Genomic DNA, 17,054 nt, shown 5'->3' on the forward strand with positions numbered 1-17,054 from the left:
ATTGCCCACACGGTTGCCCAACTGAACGCGTTGACCAACCGGCGGCCCGCTGCCCACGGCACCCACGGCCGATAAGTGGAAGTGGTCTATGTCCACCCGCAGGCGGATTTAGACCCGCGCTCAAGTCTGATTGCCTGACAAGGAGTGTCCTGTCCGAGTGCGGCGCTACTAATGAAATTACAAATGTGGGTCAGTGCGCGCCGCGCGCGAGCTTCGGGTGACGGGAGTCTGAGGGTCCCATGGTGACATCTACCAGTGCAGGCACCGTCGCAGAAAGCAGAGCTGTACACGATTTTTTTATTGAAATCATCAAGTCCCTGACATATTTTTTTTTTATTTTGGGTGGGGTAGGGGTGGGGGAAAAAATGTCGTTTAAAATTCGTTGCTCTTCGAGACTGCGGTAGCATTGTAGGACTCCAGGACCTCCTGGATCTCAGGACGCCTCGCTCCAGGACCGCGGGCCGGGCCGTCGCATCGAAAGTACCCCCGCGTAGTGCTCTGACCCCCACCTGTGTCCGAAACTTGGCCAACGCCCCACACGTGGCTCGGAGGCAGGGGCAGCCAGGGGGCGGCGGCTGGGCGATGCCAGGCGGTGGCAGGGGCAGGGCCAGAAACAACTCTTTTACAAGAGTATATCGGTAGCCCCCTTATATAAGCCGGGTGGGGTGCTGTCGTGGTATCAGTCGAGTGTAGGCATCAGCGACATCCACATCGGCTCCGCGGCCGCCTCGCTCAGGATGAAGTGCATTGTGAGTATCTATTCCTCCGCTAGCAATGAAGACCATCACTGCTTCGACAGTCGTACAGTATAGCCGTTTGGAACGATGTCACATCTGCGTGTTGGGAACCTGGTTTTTGAAAGTGCTTCAGCGTCTCATGGTGCTCGTCCTCCCGCAGGTGATCCTCTCGGTGGCAGTGGCCCTGGCGGCCGCCGGCGACGTGAAGGAGAAGCGCGGGCTGGCCTCCCTGGGACTGGACGGCCACGGCTACGCCTCCGACTACAGCAGCTACGACCAACACGGCCTCGACCTGCACGACCTCCACCACGACCACGTCAAGACCCACGTCATCACCAAGCACGTGCCTTACTCCATCCCCAAGCCCGTGCCCGTGACCGTCACCAAGCACGTGCCCTACGCCGTCAAGGTGGCCGTGCCCTACCCCGTCGACCGCCCCTACGAGGTGCCCGTCCCCAAGCCCTACGCCGTCGAGGTCAAGCGCCCCGTGCCCGTGCCCGTCGAGACCCCGTACCCCGTGGCGGTCAAGGTCCCCGTCAAGGTCGGAGTGCCCGCGCCCTACCCCGTCACCATCAAGAAGCCCTACCCCGTGCACGTCGAGGTGCCCACCGCCTACAAGGTGCCCGTCAAGGTGCCCGTCTACGTCAAGGAGCACCACCACGACGACCACTACCACGGCCTCGAGGACTCCAGCCTCGCTCTGAGCCACGGCTACGGCCTCGGCCACAGCTACGGCCACGACCTCAGCCACGACCTCCACGGCCACGGCCTCGACCACGGCTACGAGACCCACTACGGCGGCAGCCACAGCTACGCCTACGTCCAGCAGGGACACTCCTCCTACCACCACTAGGGTCCACCCGTAGTCAATCGCGCCTCATCTGTAAAGACTCACCCGTCATAATCAACCCGAGAAAATGTCTGTGATCGAATAACTGTAGCTCTTAAAATGTGTCAAATAAATGAAATGTGATAAAATGAAGACGACCCGCGTTTTTGTCGACACAAATCGAGGACAGGTCCGACGCGACGGTCGCCCAGCGATTGCCACCACTCTGCCGTGACAGAAGGGTTGCCTACCGCGACGGCGGACGCGACTAGGCGCCGCGGCGCCGCGCCAGAGCGCTCCGCGGCCGCGACGCTCACCCAGAATGAAACGCAAAGCAGATGGAAATAGTATTCCCGGGCTGAAATGGCGCGAACCAGTCAAACAATGTCCCGTCCCGCCCTTATGCAGTGGCAAATGGCAATGATTTCTGACACTGTTGTGCATGACGGGCATAGGAAGAGAGAATGGGAGGCGGAACGGACATTATTCAGTCCGTCACAGGGCATGCGAATGATTGTTGTTTAGGGCCGGGGCGGGGGAGAGGGGGGGGGGAGAGTGCCCCGGGCAGTGTACAAGGAAGAGGACCTACCCACATCTGCTTCCAGTGCTGGGTGGCCAACGCAAAACCATAAACAGTAGTGGGTCGAGCATACATGCGTTCAAGATGGCCGACATGTTACTTGTGAATGCACCTCAACGATGAAAGTTGACCGGTTTCTAACTGAAAATCTCACAATATTGACGTGTGTAAGTTGTTCTTTTTGGTGCTCAAAAGAAATAAAAAACGAATACTTGAGGTACTTGGTGCTGCTTGGAGGTACTCGTTTCGCCAAGCACTTCTAGCAGCCAATGCAGTGCGTGAATGTCAGTCTCTCGCTTCCCGGTACAGGTGCTTCTGGTCCAATGCGCTGATAATTCCGTCCGAGTCACGACTCTTTTTCTGCGGCCGCGGTGGCACGGCACGCCACTGTAAGCGAGACACGGCGTCCGTCCTGCGTGCGAGATCCCATCTTCTACGCGCCGCAGCTCCTCCGCCCGTTGCAACACTCGAGCGCCGCGAAGCAAGGCGAAGTAAAGCGAAGCCGGGCGTCGGCTACGTCGCACGGGGGGTCAGTCCGGGCCCGTCAGTATGACCCGGTGCCCCGCCCCGCCCCGCCCCGCCCCGCCACACCGGCCGGCGCCGCGGCTGGACCTGCTCCTGGGAACCACTCGCACCGACCCCCGGAATTCGGTTCTGCCAAAAGCGCAGCACTCCAAGGAAGTGCACTGGCGAAAATGGTACAGCTGTGTGCCGATGACGTTCACGGAGCGCCTGCGAAGTCGAGGGTAGGCCACACTGTACAGCTCCGCTGCTCGGCGGGCGGGCCTGCCCACCGGGCGCTCTGTGGAGCCAAGTTGGAGCGGCTTGCCCTTTACGTGCGGGCGGTCCAGGGCGGTCCAGGGCGGTCCCAGGCCCTCGGCCCTCCGCCGGAGCACTACCGCTTGACTCGTCAGCAAAATGTCAAGTGGTCCGCACAGCCGCCCACCAGCAGCAGCCTCTACTTCGCCAAGGACGCGCGCACTCCGACGACGGCGAGCTTGGCCACACCGATCCCTGCGTCGCCAGGTCTGTCGGGCGCGGATTCCGAGCGGCCTGTCTCTCTCGCTCCCGTTCGGGACGCTCTGTGCGAGCGAGAGAGACAGACCGCTCGGAATGAGTCCGCTCGCCGCAAAGGCAGGAGGATGACTCAGAGGGACAGTCTCCTTTGAGCCGCGACTCATTGGGGGGGCGAGCCCCGGTTACGGCCAGCGGTCACTGGGAGCGGGGCGGCCAGTGAGGGGCCACGTCGCTCTGCCTCTGTCACACTCATGGGGCGCGCCGTGGGGGTGCGAGAGGGACAGAGCGACGGAATCGACAGTCCTCAGGGAGCAAACTGCAGCCCGCTTTATTGGTCATAAGCGACAAGACGTAATCGGCATGCGGCACCGTGCAGAGCAGACCGATTCCGAGAGTCGCCTTCGTCGCTCTGTCTCTGTCGCACTCATCGGGCGTCCCGCATAGGTGCGAGAGAGACAGACGTAGCGGAGCAACAGGCGGTGGCAGGCCCTCGTCCCTTCCAGTGCGGTGGTCGATCCCGCAGTGCTGATTGGCACAGCTCGACTTTCAGTGAGAAAACGTTCCGGGGGAGGGGGGGGGGGGCAGCGGCAGTCCGGCCGACACAATGGCGGAGAAGAAAAGAGTCATAACCTGACAAGATACACGCGGGTCCAGCACGGCGCCGCGCCACGCCACGCCCGCCAGGACAGGCCGGGTCGTCGGGCGGCGATCTGTGTCAGAAAGTTGGCAATCTCGTGCGCGGCGGCATCCACCGTCGTAACGCTACTTTATAAAAATTGTCACGCAGGGAGGGTGGGGCGGTCGGTGCCCTTCCTTACTCAGCCGTCTTTTCTTTTTTGTTTTTGAATTCGTTCATTTTCCAGCGTATGCGATCATCCACCGCAGCAGCCCTCCTTCACCCCTTTGCGGTTTTTTCGTCGTCCCCTCGGAGCGCGGGTTTGGTAAGAGGAGAAGGGGCGACCACGCGACCACGCGACACGTGCCCGCAGGCCATCTTAATGGAACGTCCGGATTTGTAGCTCTTTTTGTTTTTGTTTTTGTCGTTGTTCCGTTTTTTCGAGCGCGCCGCCGTGGACGTTTTATGCGTTGCTTCCATTCCCGAGCGAGTCGGGTTGCGCGGCCATCAGCGGCCCTCGATAGCGCATAATTGCGAGCATCCGTGATTGGCAAAGGGCGGCCGGCAGACGCGCTCCGAACGACGCGTCGTCGCTCCGTCCTTCTCGCACCTCCACGGCACGCCCCACGAGTGCGAGAGAGAGAGGACGAGGCGACGAAAGCGCTGTTCGGAAGCGGCCCACTGTGCGCACTCCGGTATTTACACGCGTCAAGTGGTGTGCGTGTTGTGGGCGTGTCCGTGTGTTTATTAAGTACGTCGTTGAGTGTGTGTGCGTGTGTTGGTGTGAGTGCGCTGGCGCTGCCTGGATGGCACACATAACCGCTCTGAAAAAGAGGCGGCTTGCCGATCGGGACTGAAAACGGTGACCGGGCCGCGGCCGGGGGCTGAACGTGGATGGCTCGGAGCGTTATCCAACCGGCCGAGCGGCCGAGCCGGAACAGCAGCGTATCTGCGGGCGTGGCCGGCGGCGCCGCGGGTCCCGGGGCCGAGATACGGCGCTGTGGCGGCGCCGTGGCGGGCGAGGCGCGGCGCGGACGGCGTGGCGACCCGGGTACCTCATCGGGAATGCAGCGGCGACTGGTGCATATGGATCGAGCACTTGGCACACCAATTTCCATCCTGAAAACTCGTTCGCCGATTCTTCTTCCCGGTCCGGCAGTTCGGCCGGGGTAGCCTTTCGGCACGGCGACGACGGTGACCTGGACAGCGCAGCGCAGGGACGGCAAAAATGTGCGGCCTTTCCCTTGGCGTCGTCCGCCAGGCCGGTGTTCCTCCGGCTTTTTTGGCGCAGCCGCTATCAGACGACATCGTCGCCCACCTGAGGACGCCGTCGTGGTGGTGGTGGGTGTGGTCCGGGAGCCACCGGGTGCTCGCCGACCTAATGGCTGTTTTTCCACCACATTCTTGTCCGCGACGGCGGGATGGCCCCGTGGACGGGCCGGCGCCGCGCCGCGCCCCGCCGAGCTATGATGGTGCGGTCACCTGCCGGTCCTTTCACTTCGAGAAGCCGCGTGGCGCGGCGCAGCGTGCGACGGACCGACGGTAGCGCCTCAAACATATCGGGCAGTCGCGCAACGCGGCAACGCGCGGCAACGCCACACAATGGGAGCGGTGATGGCCACGCCCCACTACACCCTGCACTCCGTGCCACTCCGTGCACCCCGTCGTGACGTCACGGGACAAATGGGCTCCGGTATCTCACGGGGCAGATCGGCACGTCCGCGTCGTCCGCCTCCGAGCCGCGGGTGGCCGCGGACCAGGACGGCGTCGCGGTGGCCAGGGCGCCGCGCCGAGGGTCCTGGAAGAGGGGCGGCGTCGGCTTCGGCGTGGGCGGCGGCGGCGCTCCGAATGCAACGCAAACAACATGCAAATTGGCCGGCCAGGCCGGCGGCGGGGCGGAGGGACACGGCCTGGGATGAGGTGACCAGTAAGTGGCACTGCTCGGGGCGGAGGGCGGATCGTTTGTGCCCCCGGACCGCCGCGGCCAGCCCTTCCCTTCCCCTTCCCGCCGCCGGTCCACGACGTCCACGACGTCCGCGACGCCGCCCTCCCCGCTCCCCGCCGCCCCGCCGCCGCCTCGCGCTTATAAGAGTGGCGGCGGCCAGGTCAGGGCATCATTCCTTTCCCAGCCTCCCCGCCATTCGCACCATGAAGCCCCTGGTGAGTTTGGTGCGCGAGTTCCGTGTGTGCGTGTGTTTGTGTGTGTGCCCAGTGGGAAAGTGAGAGTGCAACGAAGAGTGCGACAACAGCAGCGGCCGGACGCGGGCAGGTGGACCACGCCGGGATAGTGCACACCTGCTGGCCGGCTGCAACGGCGACGCTCTTCTCCTGGGGGAATTGTACAGTGCACCGTGCGAGCGGTCCCACGCACGTGGAGTATCCAGCGGACGAACTTTTTCGGCCGGTGGGGCTCAGTGCGTTCCCGGCATTCGCCTTGCAACTTGCAGTGCCCCGGTCTTTGTCGCGCCTCGTCACCGAGGCCCCGGCGGCCCCAACCACTACACTAGTTTGGTGAAGCTGTGAAGCTCGGCCACTCCACGCGTCCTTCATTTCGCGAACAGTGGCGTCTCGTTACGTTTAGCTCTTCGCTCGGCCCTGTCATCAGCACAAAATAAGTTTTCCCGCGACGCCGCGGCCCCTCTGCGTACCCGCCGAGCTGTTTCCCAAGTATTGTCTTTCATGTTCCCCCTGTTGGCCTCAAAAAGGGAATTGTAATTTGGGGTTTTCACACAAAAAATACGAGAGTGTTGTTTTGTTTAGTGGGAAGCTACTTCCTAGAGATCCATGTCCGGACCAGTTCCAAACTTCTTACAAATGATGGTCAAATTATCCGCCATTGTTTGTGCAGCCTCAAAGCAGCGCTTCATGTCGGCTCGCTGGCCGAGGAGCTTATAACCAGACACTGATGCAAACCTTCATGTCATATTCGTTATCTAACGGCTCACCGCGAGCTGGGACCGAGAGCCCCGGGTCGGCTCCAGGCTCCAGGCCGCCGGCACCACGCTGACCTATTACCCTGTCCCAAACCGCACTGCCTCCAGAAACAGATAATTCCCGGCACTCGGCAGCTCTTTAACCCCTTTCCCGCTTGGTTGTTTGCAGACGTGCCTGCTAGTGGTGGCTGCGCTGGCGGCGGCCTCGGCCGCGGAAGAGGCCGCGAAGGCCGAGGCCCAGCCCAGCCAGCAGCAGCAGGCGGAAGCAGACGACAAGAAGACTGACAAGCGCGGCATCATGAACCTGGGATACGGCATCCCGATCGCATACGGCCAAGGCCTCGGACACGGCCTCGGCCACGGCATCCCCATCATGCTGAGTTCCGGCTACGGCCACGGCCTCCAGGGCCTCCACGGCCTTCAGGGGCTCGGCACCCCCATCCTGCTGTCCGGCCTCAACGGCCAGCACGGCCAGCCCACCCACGCCATCCTGCTGGCGGCCCCCGCCCACGGGGCCTACCAGCTTTCCGGCCTTTCCGGCCTCTCTGGGCTTTCCGGGCTGTCCGGGCTTTCCGGTCTGTCCAGCCTGTCCAGTGGCGCGCACGGCCACCACGCCCCCCAGACCGTGGTCCTCACCAAGCATGTGCCTTACTCCATCCCCCAGCCCGTGCCCGTGACCATCACCAAGCACGTGCCCTACCCCGTCAAGGTGGCTGTGCCCTACCCCGTGGACCGCCCCTACGAGGTGCCCGTCCCCAAGCCCTACACCGTGGAGGTCAAGCGCCCTGTGCCCGTGCCCGTCGAGAAGCCGTACCCCGTGGAGGTCAAGGTCCCCGTGAAGGTGCCCGTGCCCGCGCCCTACCCCGTCACCGTCAACAAGCCCTACGCCGTGCACGTCGAAGTGCCGAAGCCCTACAAGGTGCCCGTCAAGGTGCCCGTCTACGTCAAGGAGCACCACGAGGAGCACTACAGCGCGCCCAGCGAGCACTACGCTAGCTCCGGCGAGCACTACAGCGCCCCCAGCGAGTCCTACGGCCAGCCCAGCGAGTCCTACGGCCCGCCGTCCGACTCCAGGTACGAGCACTCGAGCAGCAGCTACAGCGAGGACTCGTACCACCACTGAGTCAGTCTAGTCTAAGTTCACCACATCATCAACATCCCTGTTGTTATTGTTATGTTGTTTTGTTGACTACTTTTGTAAATAAACCTCGTTTTTACTTTGATATTTAAACAAAGATGCCAGATGTGGTCATTCCGACTGGGCGCTCCGCGCACACCTGTGCGTATGCTTCCGACCGTCTCGGGGAGTCCTGCAGTGGTCAAGAAGACTCTTCCGGCGGGCAGGACGCGAGACGCCTTTTTAGCTCCCTGCTCCTCGAATGTACTATCTCGAAACCTTACCTCAACAGGTGACGGTACCAGAATGGATTCCTCGTCCGAGGCGGGGGCCAATCCGTTGTGTTTGTCTGGAAGTCCATTTCAGGACCGCGGACCTCAATAAAACGTGTCCGTCTGCCCGCGTGGGTCTTCCGGGTCTTCCGGATGCAGACTGATTTTCTGTCTCTCTCGCACTCACGGGGCGTCGCGTTGAGGTGCGAGAGGGACGGCGCGACGATGTCCGCAGCTTCCGGCCTTCCGGCCCACTGCGCCGCGAACGGCGTCGAGGCGAGTGGGGCGTAGCAAGCGAAGCAGCGAAGCGCCTCCCGAATGCGTCTTCTCTGTCGTGGTGGACGCTTGTTTGAAAGTGGCTGGCCGGGGAACTTGACTCGCAGCGAGGAGGAGGAGGAGAGGGGAAGGGAAGGGGAGTGCGAATAGTTGAGCCGGTCCTGCAAGGGTCAAGACGCAGCCGGCCGCGCTGGCCGCCTGGCCGCCGCCCGCATACGGCGCACGCACTGCGCAACGCCGGGCAGCGCAGAGAAAGCACAGCTAATCATTCGCCCTCGCCGTTCGGTTTCCGATACGCGGCGGAGTGTCTTCCACCGCCTCAGTCCGAAGGAACACTTCTATCGCTCTGTCTCTCTCGAACCCATACGGAACGCCACCTGGCTGCGAAAGAGAGTGTGAGGCAGCAAGGTTTCTTCGGAATCAGGCACCTTGGTCTGCCGAACGATGGGTCGGGCCACGCGTGGTCGCTTCGAGTGGTCTGCCGGTGACGCAACGCGGGTTATGCGTTTTAGTGCAAAACTAATGATGGACCGGCCGGACGGATGGACGGGCACGCGGCGCCGGGACGCCCGGACCGGTTTCACTCCAAATCGCTTTCCCCGGACTCCGTTTGTACGGCGGATTCAGAAAACAAAGTGGTCCTGGAGGATGGATGACTTGCTATCGGTCCGCACAACAAGTGTGGGTGGCGTCGGCCCCTGCCGGGGTGAGTTCGAGTGTGTCAGCGTTTGCGAGGGCTCCCTTGCGCGTGGAAGGCCCTCCGGAAGGCCTTGAGGACTGAATCCTGAAAGATTTAGCAACTGGCTCCAGGTGCTAGTTCGCATCTCCACCAACCCACTTCATAATTCATTCTCGCTTATTTCGTGGGAAAACAGACTTTGAGGGATTGGCCGAAAGAGGGTTAGACGTACCGTAAACAACGCGGAGCCCTGGGCCCTGTTTATTCAGGCTGCAAGACGTATTCTCCCGCGCGGAAGTCAAGTTGCCAACCTTCGGAGCACTGGTTGATTTGCACAGGCGGCCACCCCGTTACGCCAACCCACTGCCTTGGTGAAATCTAGTGAACCGCGCAAAGCCGCCGAAAGTTCACAAAACGTTCTGCGTTCTGTTTGATCGACGCGCGCCCAAAGCGAAGGCGAAGCTCGATATATTTCCCCACTGGAGCGTCGAACAACCCCGACCCCGGCCCGGCTCGCCCGATAACAGCGTAACATCGCTCAAAGTACACGCCGCTGCTCGCCGGTCGTTCGCTCGCCTCAAACTTCATTATTTCGGATTACATAATTAAATTGCCGCCAGTCGCCAGGAGCGAACCCTTCGGTCAGACTGCGAAGGCACGGAAGCGATCTTCTCCCACGGACGGCTACGCCAGGCTACGCCAGGCTAGGCCCTCGCCGCCGGGAAGGCGGGCCACCCATCTGGCGTGCCGGAGGGGGGAGGGAGGGGGGGGGTACGAGACCTGCTGTCGGACCGGGGGAGGCAGGGGCAGGCAGGAGAGGAGGTGGCGAGGCGAGCGTCACGATGACTGCGCACCGAAGAGCACAGCATTTCAATCGCCGCCCCCAGCCAAGCCGAGATCTATGACGTGTGTCAAGAACGTAGCCTTTTACGATCTGCAGTCCCCAGAGTCATTGATTATTTTGAAACCTTTTTCGTGAATCAACTTGTACGAAGTGCGATTATCGACTTAAAAATTTTACGTGCTGCGTCTGCGCACCTGTAGACATTTGCTTTAAAGAACAATTTGTTAAAATTGGGACCGAAAAGAAACGCAGTGTTTGAAACGTGTTGGTTACTCAGCTCAGATGGGCGGGTGGGCATACAGCCCCAAGTTATGGTTCGTCCGCACGTAATGGGTGGCTCTGCGGCCAAACGCTGCGCGCGGTGATGGACGGCGTGTCGTGGCACGCTCGCACTGCTTGGCCGGCTTGGCCGCGCTGCGGACTGAGAGTCGTTTGCGTCGCTCTGTCCCCCTCGCACGCACAGGGCGTTCCGTGCGGGTGCGAGAGAGACAGAGCGACGAAAACGACTCTCGGAATCACTGGGCCGGGGCGTGCTGCCAGAGCAGAGCATTGGCACGGCGAAGGGAAACGGGACCGAACGGGACGTGCACTGTGGTGCCGACAAAGACACACACACTGGAAGTGAAGTGACATGCATGGACTTGCCGCGCAAACAGTGGAACCGCAACACTGTGAAAAGCGCGTCACTTGCTACACGCACACACGCACACAGAATGACGGCTGAGCGCCATAACCACCGGCCACACACGCTAAGCGCACACAGCTCGGCGCGTTGCGCGCCTCCACTGCACAGATCACCAGCATCACCAGGACCACGGCGTCCACGCCAACGGGTCCGCGCTGCCGCTGCCCCGAGAGCCGTTCCCGTCGCTCTGCCTCTCTCGCACCCATACGGGACGCTCCCTGAGTGCGAGGAGGACGGAGCGACGAAAAGGGGTCTTGGTATCTTTCTGCTGCGGCTGTCTGTGGGGCAATTCGAACGCGGCCAGTGTCAGGTCCGGAGCAGACCTGACGACCGGACTGGCTCGGCAGGAAGGAAGGAAGTGTATGAGCGAGCGGCCACTCCCCTCCTTCCCTCTCCCCGACCGCGTGCCCCGCCAAGCATCCCTCCGCTAATTCGTGCGAGCGCTACTGCGAGCACTCTCAATTATTTCTTGCTGAGATTTTCCTTCGCAACACGCACACACACACAAATTCTAAACTAAGCGTCAGTATGACTGACTGAACAGTCTGACAACTTACTTGTGAAGAAGACAAAGTACTGCTCTGTTGTCGTGTACTGCTTCCCTTGCCGAATTCGAGGAAGACCGGAACTAGTTAAAGTTATACGTATAGTGATGGCTATCGTCATCTTTTTTTTAAACGTTTTTTGATCGGTTTGAACACACATTGGTTGTGGTTTTAGTGGCCTTTTCCCTCGTGAATCGCAGGCGAGTAGCGAGTCCGTTAAACCGATCACTGAAACGTAATCTTTCTCCCCACAGAATACTTTGAATTTTCGCCTTCTTAACTCCCGATAGCAAGCGTTGTTGTTAAAGAAGTTGTTGCAGAAGTCATCGAGTGCGATCAGGAATCGCGACTGGTTCTAGTACCCGCGGGAGAAAGAAGGGGTGGGGACGGGGTAGGGGGAGGCCGGAACAGAGCGGATGCTCGAAAGAAAGCAGTATCCGTATATAAGGCAGCGCGGGACGGGGAGGCACACTTGGCGCACTGCACCGGCCGTGTCGACGACCAGGACGGACACCATGAGGCTGCTGGTGAGTACAGTGCGGGCTATGGCTTTCGTCCTTATGCGGGAAAAAAGACCTTGTTGTGGTAATCATCGTTGGTCCAGCCGTAATAATGATGACGTTGAATCAAAAGTTTGGTAAAGCTGGAAGCTACGACTTTTGTAGAAGTTGGAAAGGATAGGATTTTCGATTGGAGCCATCAAATCACGCCTATCGAACAATTTTATCATCATATTTTTGGAGTCTAGGCTGGAAGGGAAGCATCTTTGTCAAATTCATTTCTGTTCCCATCGTTTTTATTCATACGACAAGTGTCCGTCCCCGTATTTGAAAGAAATCGCAAAAAAAAATGGGGAACAACGTAAATTCTACCCCGTCGGCGTGACTTGCTATGCGTGGCTCGGCGTGCGCTGGTGCCGCTAAAGCGCGCTAAAGCCGTGTTTATTGCATACGAAATGAGCGCTGACCGTGTAGATGTCGGCGCCTTTTAAGGCCAGCCGGTGGCCTCCCGTGGGTAACTAGGCGCTCACTGTGTGCTAGAGATGCAGACCCGGGGCAGTCCTCATACCACCATGACAAATTTCTTCACAAGTTGAGCAAATAGTTGCCCTCGTCGAGAGAAGGACTTTTACTCTGTTGCGCTCGTAAAGATCTCGACTGGCTCGATCGCGATGTATGAGATCACCGTCGCACGGAAGGGGAAATGTCTGGACCTTTCTCTGGACGAAAGGGAAGTCTCCCCGCGGCGAGCCGCGAGCGCTACTCATTCACTTTCGCTGACAAGCGCGGCGATACCTGCCGTCGTGGAGACTCTGATCGCGGCGTGGGGTATTGACGTGACGTCTCGATTTTCTGACCAGGCATTCGCGTGGCTGGCGCTAGCGGCCGTGGCCGTGCGCGCGGCGGCCGAGAGGGTGGCCGAGGCCGCGGACCGCGACCCCCACCTTGACCAGGAGCAGGCCGAGTCCTCGCTGGAGGAACGCTACCTCCTGGACGCCGCCGGGCTCGGCCACGACCTCGGCCACGACCAGGGCATCGGGCCGGGCTACGGCTTCGCCATCCACTCCGAACACAGCGACCAGTACGCCGAGAGGGACGATGGCAGCCTGGCGGGCCTCGGCCACGGCCTCGGCGAGGCCCACGTCGAGCAGTCCGAGATCAAGCCCCAGTACGTCAAGAGGGTAGTGGTCACGAAGGCCGTGCCGTACTCCGTGCCGCAGCCCTACACCGTCACGGTCGAGAAGAAGGTGCCTTACCCCGTGAAGGTGCCCGTGCACGTGCCCGTCGACAAGCCGTACGAGGTGACGGTGCTCAAGCCCTACCCCGTGCACGTCGACCGCCCTGTGCCCTACGCCGTGGAGAAGCCCGTGCCCTACCCCGTCAAGGTGGCCGTCAGGGTGCCCGTGCCCCAGCCCGTGCCCTACGAGGTGGCCAAGCCCTACGCCGTGCCCGTGACCGTCGCCAAGCCCTACAAGGTGCCCGTGCCCGTCTACGTCAAGGCCAAGGAGCACGGAATCAAAAGGTGAGTTGTGGACAGTGGCAGCCGCGCACCATATTGCAGTTGATTTAACACCACGTTCCTGTTACAGTGAATACCCACACGTCAGGTACATCCCCCAGTACGATCCTCAGCCCCAGCCCCAGCCAGCGCCGCAGCCGCTACCCCAGCCACAGCCTCAGCCCGAGTACGGTGTCCCCAGCCACGGCGACGACCACCACGTCGGCGGCTACAGCGAACAGAGGGAGACCTACGCGGCCTTCTCGACCAGCTCCAGCGATCTGGAAGCCCGACTGGCCGACCTCAGGGAGAAGGGTGGGAGTTTCAGCTACGTCTACCGCCATTGACGAGACCAGGCGATCAGGGAGCGCGCGATCGCGAGACATTAAGACTGAAACATCTTAACTATTCTATTTTACTACGTTTTTCTTCAAATTTTTGCGTAGCTGAAACTGCCTTATCTAGTCCTCCGGATCAGCCGGGCTTAGGTTGAAGAGAGAGTGAGAGAGCACCAGATGTATTCTTTTCTAACAGTATTATAGCTGTAAATGTTTTTGTTATGTTTTTGTTGAATAAAAACAGTAAAGAACAGTGTTTTCCCCATTTTTGAGTTTGCTCATCGATGACGTCTGGAACAACTCGGAATGGCTTGGAACGATTCAGAACGACTCGGAACGATTTGGAACGACTCGGCAGGGTACTTTGCTCGTTTTCTTTCCGGCCGCGGTGTGGCTTACGGTTCTAATGATGATAATACGATATCAAGGCGTAACACGAGAGCGGTGCGCTCCGTTCGACAGCTCCGAGCCGCGTTTTCTGCACCGAGGAAACGCTGAAACCCAGCCGGATACTCCAGCAAGAATCGAGCGAGTCGAAACAATGTTGCCGAGCACAGGGCCCAGGAAGTAAAGGGTCCCGGATACGGGTTCGATAGGCTCGAAGGGCTCCATCGAGAGGCAGGCCATGTGTGCTGGGGGCGAGGAGTGGTGTTAAAGCTGTTCACCGCCCTTCCTTTGGCCATTTCTTTTTAAGGTTTTCCCAGCGCTACCAATCGCGGCGGCGCGCGGACAGACGCAACGCCGGCACGCCCGTGACGCGAGCGCACGCGCGTGCGTTGACCGCCTTGGCGGAGCGACGCGCTTCCGTGCCGCGCTACGCGCACCGCAGGGTGTGGCCCGCGCCGCGCCTGCCGTGCCACGCCTGCCGCGTCGTGCCAGAAGCGTGACAAAGACAGCGAAAGCGAAGGAAAGGAAAAAGGAATTGACGCTACTTTGTCGAACGGTAATTAGTCGGTTCAGAATACAATCAAGCTCTGTACGTTCTGCCGAGGAAACGCGTCGCGTAGCTCCGGCGCGTCGACGCCGAGCCACCGCCGCTTTGCCGTGCGTGCCTCAAAACACGTCAATCTTCATCGTGCGTTCAATAGGGCAATCTGACGGCGTTTCTTGCGCCGCCGCCGCCGCCGTCTGGCAGTGTGGCGGAGGCGGGCGGTGCGGCAGGCGACCTTGGCGAAGGCCGTTGCGCCTGAACCTGTTACTGCCATTTTTCCGGACTGGGGGGCGGGGAGACGGACAGCGAAAGGAAATCAGTGTCTCTTAGGGCGGAAAGGGGGGGAGGAGGGCTCCCCAGCCCGAACGGCACATCTTGTTGTTGTTGTTTCTGTTGTTGAGTTGTCGGCGGGCAATCCGCCAGGCGTCAGCCTCCCGATTGAGGGGCAAGCGCGCCGATTCAAACGACCCCCGCGCGCCGCCAAGCGTCGCCGCCAGCAGCGCTCAGTCCGAATCACTCCGACTTGGCGTCGCGCCGTCTCTCTCGCGCTCGAGGGCCTCTCCACCAGGGTGCGAGAGAGAAGGAGCCACGACTCACCACTCTCGTTCGGAATGAGTCGGCGTGATATTGGTAAGCAGAGTTGGCTGCCATCCACCATTCGCATGCAGGCAGCACAGTGCCGCCGCGATGCAGACGCCAGTGGGGTGGCGGAGCAGCGGAGCGGCGGCGGGCCGTTTAGAGTATTACGGTGGCCTGGTTCTCAGAGTGGAACGTCTCGCCCTCAACGTAAAGTGCGCTGATTGACACTTGGGCTCGCGTCAAAGACTCTCTGCACTTCACAAGGCACTTTTGTACGCGTGCTCTTTGTGCCGGAGCGCTCACATACACAGGCAGGCGCAGGAACACACACGCACGCTCACACACCTACACATAAACACACACAGTTGTTTTACATCAATATTGATTGGGATGACGTTGCCAAGAGCTTTCCATGCGCTTCCAATGATCCGAACAGGTGCTCGATCGTGCTCTCCAGCGAACGGCAACGTTCCCTGGCTCCTCCCTCGTGCCAACACGCTGGCTGCATTTTAGGGTGCAGGCCCCTTCTAGCCCTACCTGCACAGGCGAGCGACGGGGAGGGGAAGATGCGCACAGCGGGTCCTTGCGTGGAGGTGTCGCGACGGTTGCTTCACACGCGGCGGTCACGCGATGGAGTGACACGGGGCGGAGGCGGCATCGGTGCGTACACGGAACTGCCAACCGTCCAACCGGCGAAAGCATCAACCTTCATGCTCCAGTAACTGCAGCGGCGCTGCCCGGCGCTGCCAACGGGACGCCGGCCTTGGATGCATCACAGCACCGCCTTGCTCCCGCATGCACATTTCTCTATCCACCTGGCAGCCAGGCAGCCAGACAGCTTACGACCCCCAAGGTCCGCGCCGTGCCTGCACTGCTGGTGGGGCCGGCGGGGCGGGGCGCGGCCAGGCGGGGCTCCACTGGTTTTCAAGTCCGAGCTGGGTAGTAAACAAGCCCTGCCGCGCCTGCTGGCCAAATGCCACTGTCACAGCCTCCTCAGGTGAGGGAGGGGAGAACACACAGTCGCTTTTGTAATAATTTACAACATTATTTATTTTGGCACATCATTTTTTTACAGCGTTTTTGATTTTGTACAGGGGGTGCACTGTCCTAACATGTCGTAAAGGGGTGGCTCTTCTGGTCCCTGATTTCAAACTGCGTTGGAAAGCGCGCGAGATTCGAAATCGGGGAGGAGGAGAGGCGGCCCGGGTGCAGTTAGTAGTGGCTGATGCCGTGGCCGAGGGACAGACCGCTCAGGTCCAGGCCGTGGCTCTTGACGACCACGGGCACGGGGTGGGGCACGGCGACGGGCCTGTCGACGTGGACGGCGTAGGGCTGGGGCACGGCGACGGGCCTGTCGACGGCCACGGGCACGCCGACGGTCTTGACCACGGGGTAGGGCTGGGGCACGGCGACGGGCACCTTGACGGGGACGGGCACGTGCACGGGCACGGGGCGGTCGACGGGGACGGCCACGGGCCTGTCGACGGGCACGGCGACGTGCTTGATCACGGGGTAGGGCACGGGGCGGTCCACGGGCACGGCGACAGGGACCTGGAAGCAGAGACGCGTGATTGGAACTTGTCTCTTTCGAATCGTGTTAAAGAGAAGCACTCTAGCACCGCACAGTACCTTGACGGGCACACCGACGGTCTTGATGACGGGGTAGGGCTGGGGCACGGCGACGGGCACGGGGCGGTCGACGGCGACGGTCCTGACGTGCTCGGAGACGACGTGGTTGGCCAGGCCGAGGGTGCCGACGGTGCCCAGGCTGCTGACGCCCAGGCCGTGTCCGAGACTAAGGCCGCTCAGACCGAGGTCGGCGCCGCCCAGACCGTACCCCAGACCCAGGTCCAGTCCTCGCTTCCCCTTGGGCTTCTCCGCTGCCTTCTTGGCGTCCTCGGCGTGCACCGTCACCAGCGCGACGGCCACGAGGAAACAGACCTGCACACCACAACACTGGTCACTGGCGGTCCGCGACGTCCGCGACGCCCGCGACGCACTGCTTGACACACGTGCTTACCAGGAACTTCATCTTGAGGCAGGGAGGTGTCCACGGGGAGACTGGCATCGATGCCCCT

The 17,054-nt window shown here is 61.0% G+C and overlaps 4 protein-coding genes across 4 annotated transcripts; 3 read left to right on the forward strand and 1 right to left on the reverse strand.

The window, feature by feature from the left end:
- The first annotated feature begins 668 nt into the window (after positions 1 to 668).
- LOC117654245 (annexin B11-like) lies at positions 669 to 1,719 on the forward strand. The gene is made up of 2 exons (XM_034400631.1): positions 669 to 749; positions 898 to 1,719. The coding sequence occupies exons 1-2, from the start codon at positions 738 to 740 to the stop codon at positions 1,588 to 1,590; spliced, it is 705 nt and encodes a 234-aa protein (XP_034256522.1). The 5' UTR covers positions 669 to 737; the 3' UTR covers positions 1,591 to 1,719.
- A 4,192-nt stretch (positions 1,720 to 5,911) lies between these two features.
- Positions 5,912 to 7,941, forward strand: LOC117653630 (skin secretory protein xP2-like). Its single transcript, XM_034399837.1, has 2 exons — positions 5,912 to 5,939; positions 6,882 to 7,941. The coding sequence occupies exons 1-2, from the start codon at positions 5,928 to 5,930 to the stop codon at positions 7,833 to 7,835; spliced, it is 966 nt and encodes a 321-aa protein (XP_034255728.1). The 5' UTR covers positions 5,912 to 5,927; the 3' UTR covers positions 7,836 to 7,941.
- A 3,704-nt stretch (positions 7,942 to 11,645) lies between these two features.
- Positions 11,646 to 13,585, forward strand: LOC117643731 (protein TsetseEP-like). The gene is made up of 3 exons (XM_034382798.1): positions 11,646 to 11,657; positions 12,584 to 13,152; positions 13,220 to 13,585. The coding sequence occupies exons 1-3, from the start codon at positions 11,646 to 11,648 to the stop codon at positions 13,473 to 13,475; spliced, it is 837 nt and encodes a 278-aa protein (XP_034238689.1). The 3' UTR covers positions 13,476 to 13,585.
- Positions 13,586 to 16,000: 2,415 nt separating this feature from the next.
- Positions 16,001 to 17,031, reverse strand: LOC117654306 (zinc finger protein 512B-like). Its single transcript, XM_034400903.1, has 3 exons — positions 16,997 to 17,031; positions 16,606 to 16,917; positions 16,001 to 16,527 (listed from the first exon to the last, which is right to left on the reverse strand). Exons 1-3 carry the CDS (start codon positions 17,006 to 17,008, stop codon positions 16,189 to 16,191), a joined length of 663 nt encoding a protein of 220 aa, XP_034256794.1. The 5' UTR covers positions 17,009 to 17,031; the 3' UTR covers positions 16,001 to 16,188.
- Between the last annotated feature and the right edge of the window lie 23 nt (positions 17,032 to 17,054).

The sequence above is a fragment of the Thrips palmi genome, unplaced genomic scaffold (genome assembly GCF_012932325.1).
Source record: "Thrips palmi isolate BJ-2018 unplaced genomic scaffold, TpBJ-2018v1 HiC_scaffold_1, whole genome shotgun sequence".
Taxonomy (NCBI): Eukaryota; Metazoa; Arthropoda; class Insecta; order Thysanoptera; family Thripidae; genus Thrips; species Thrips palmi.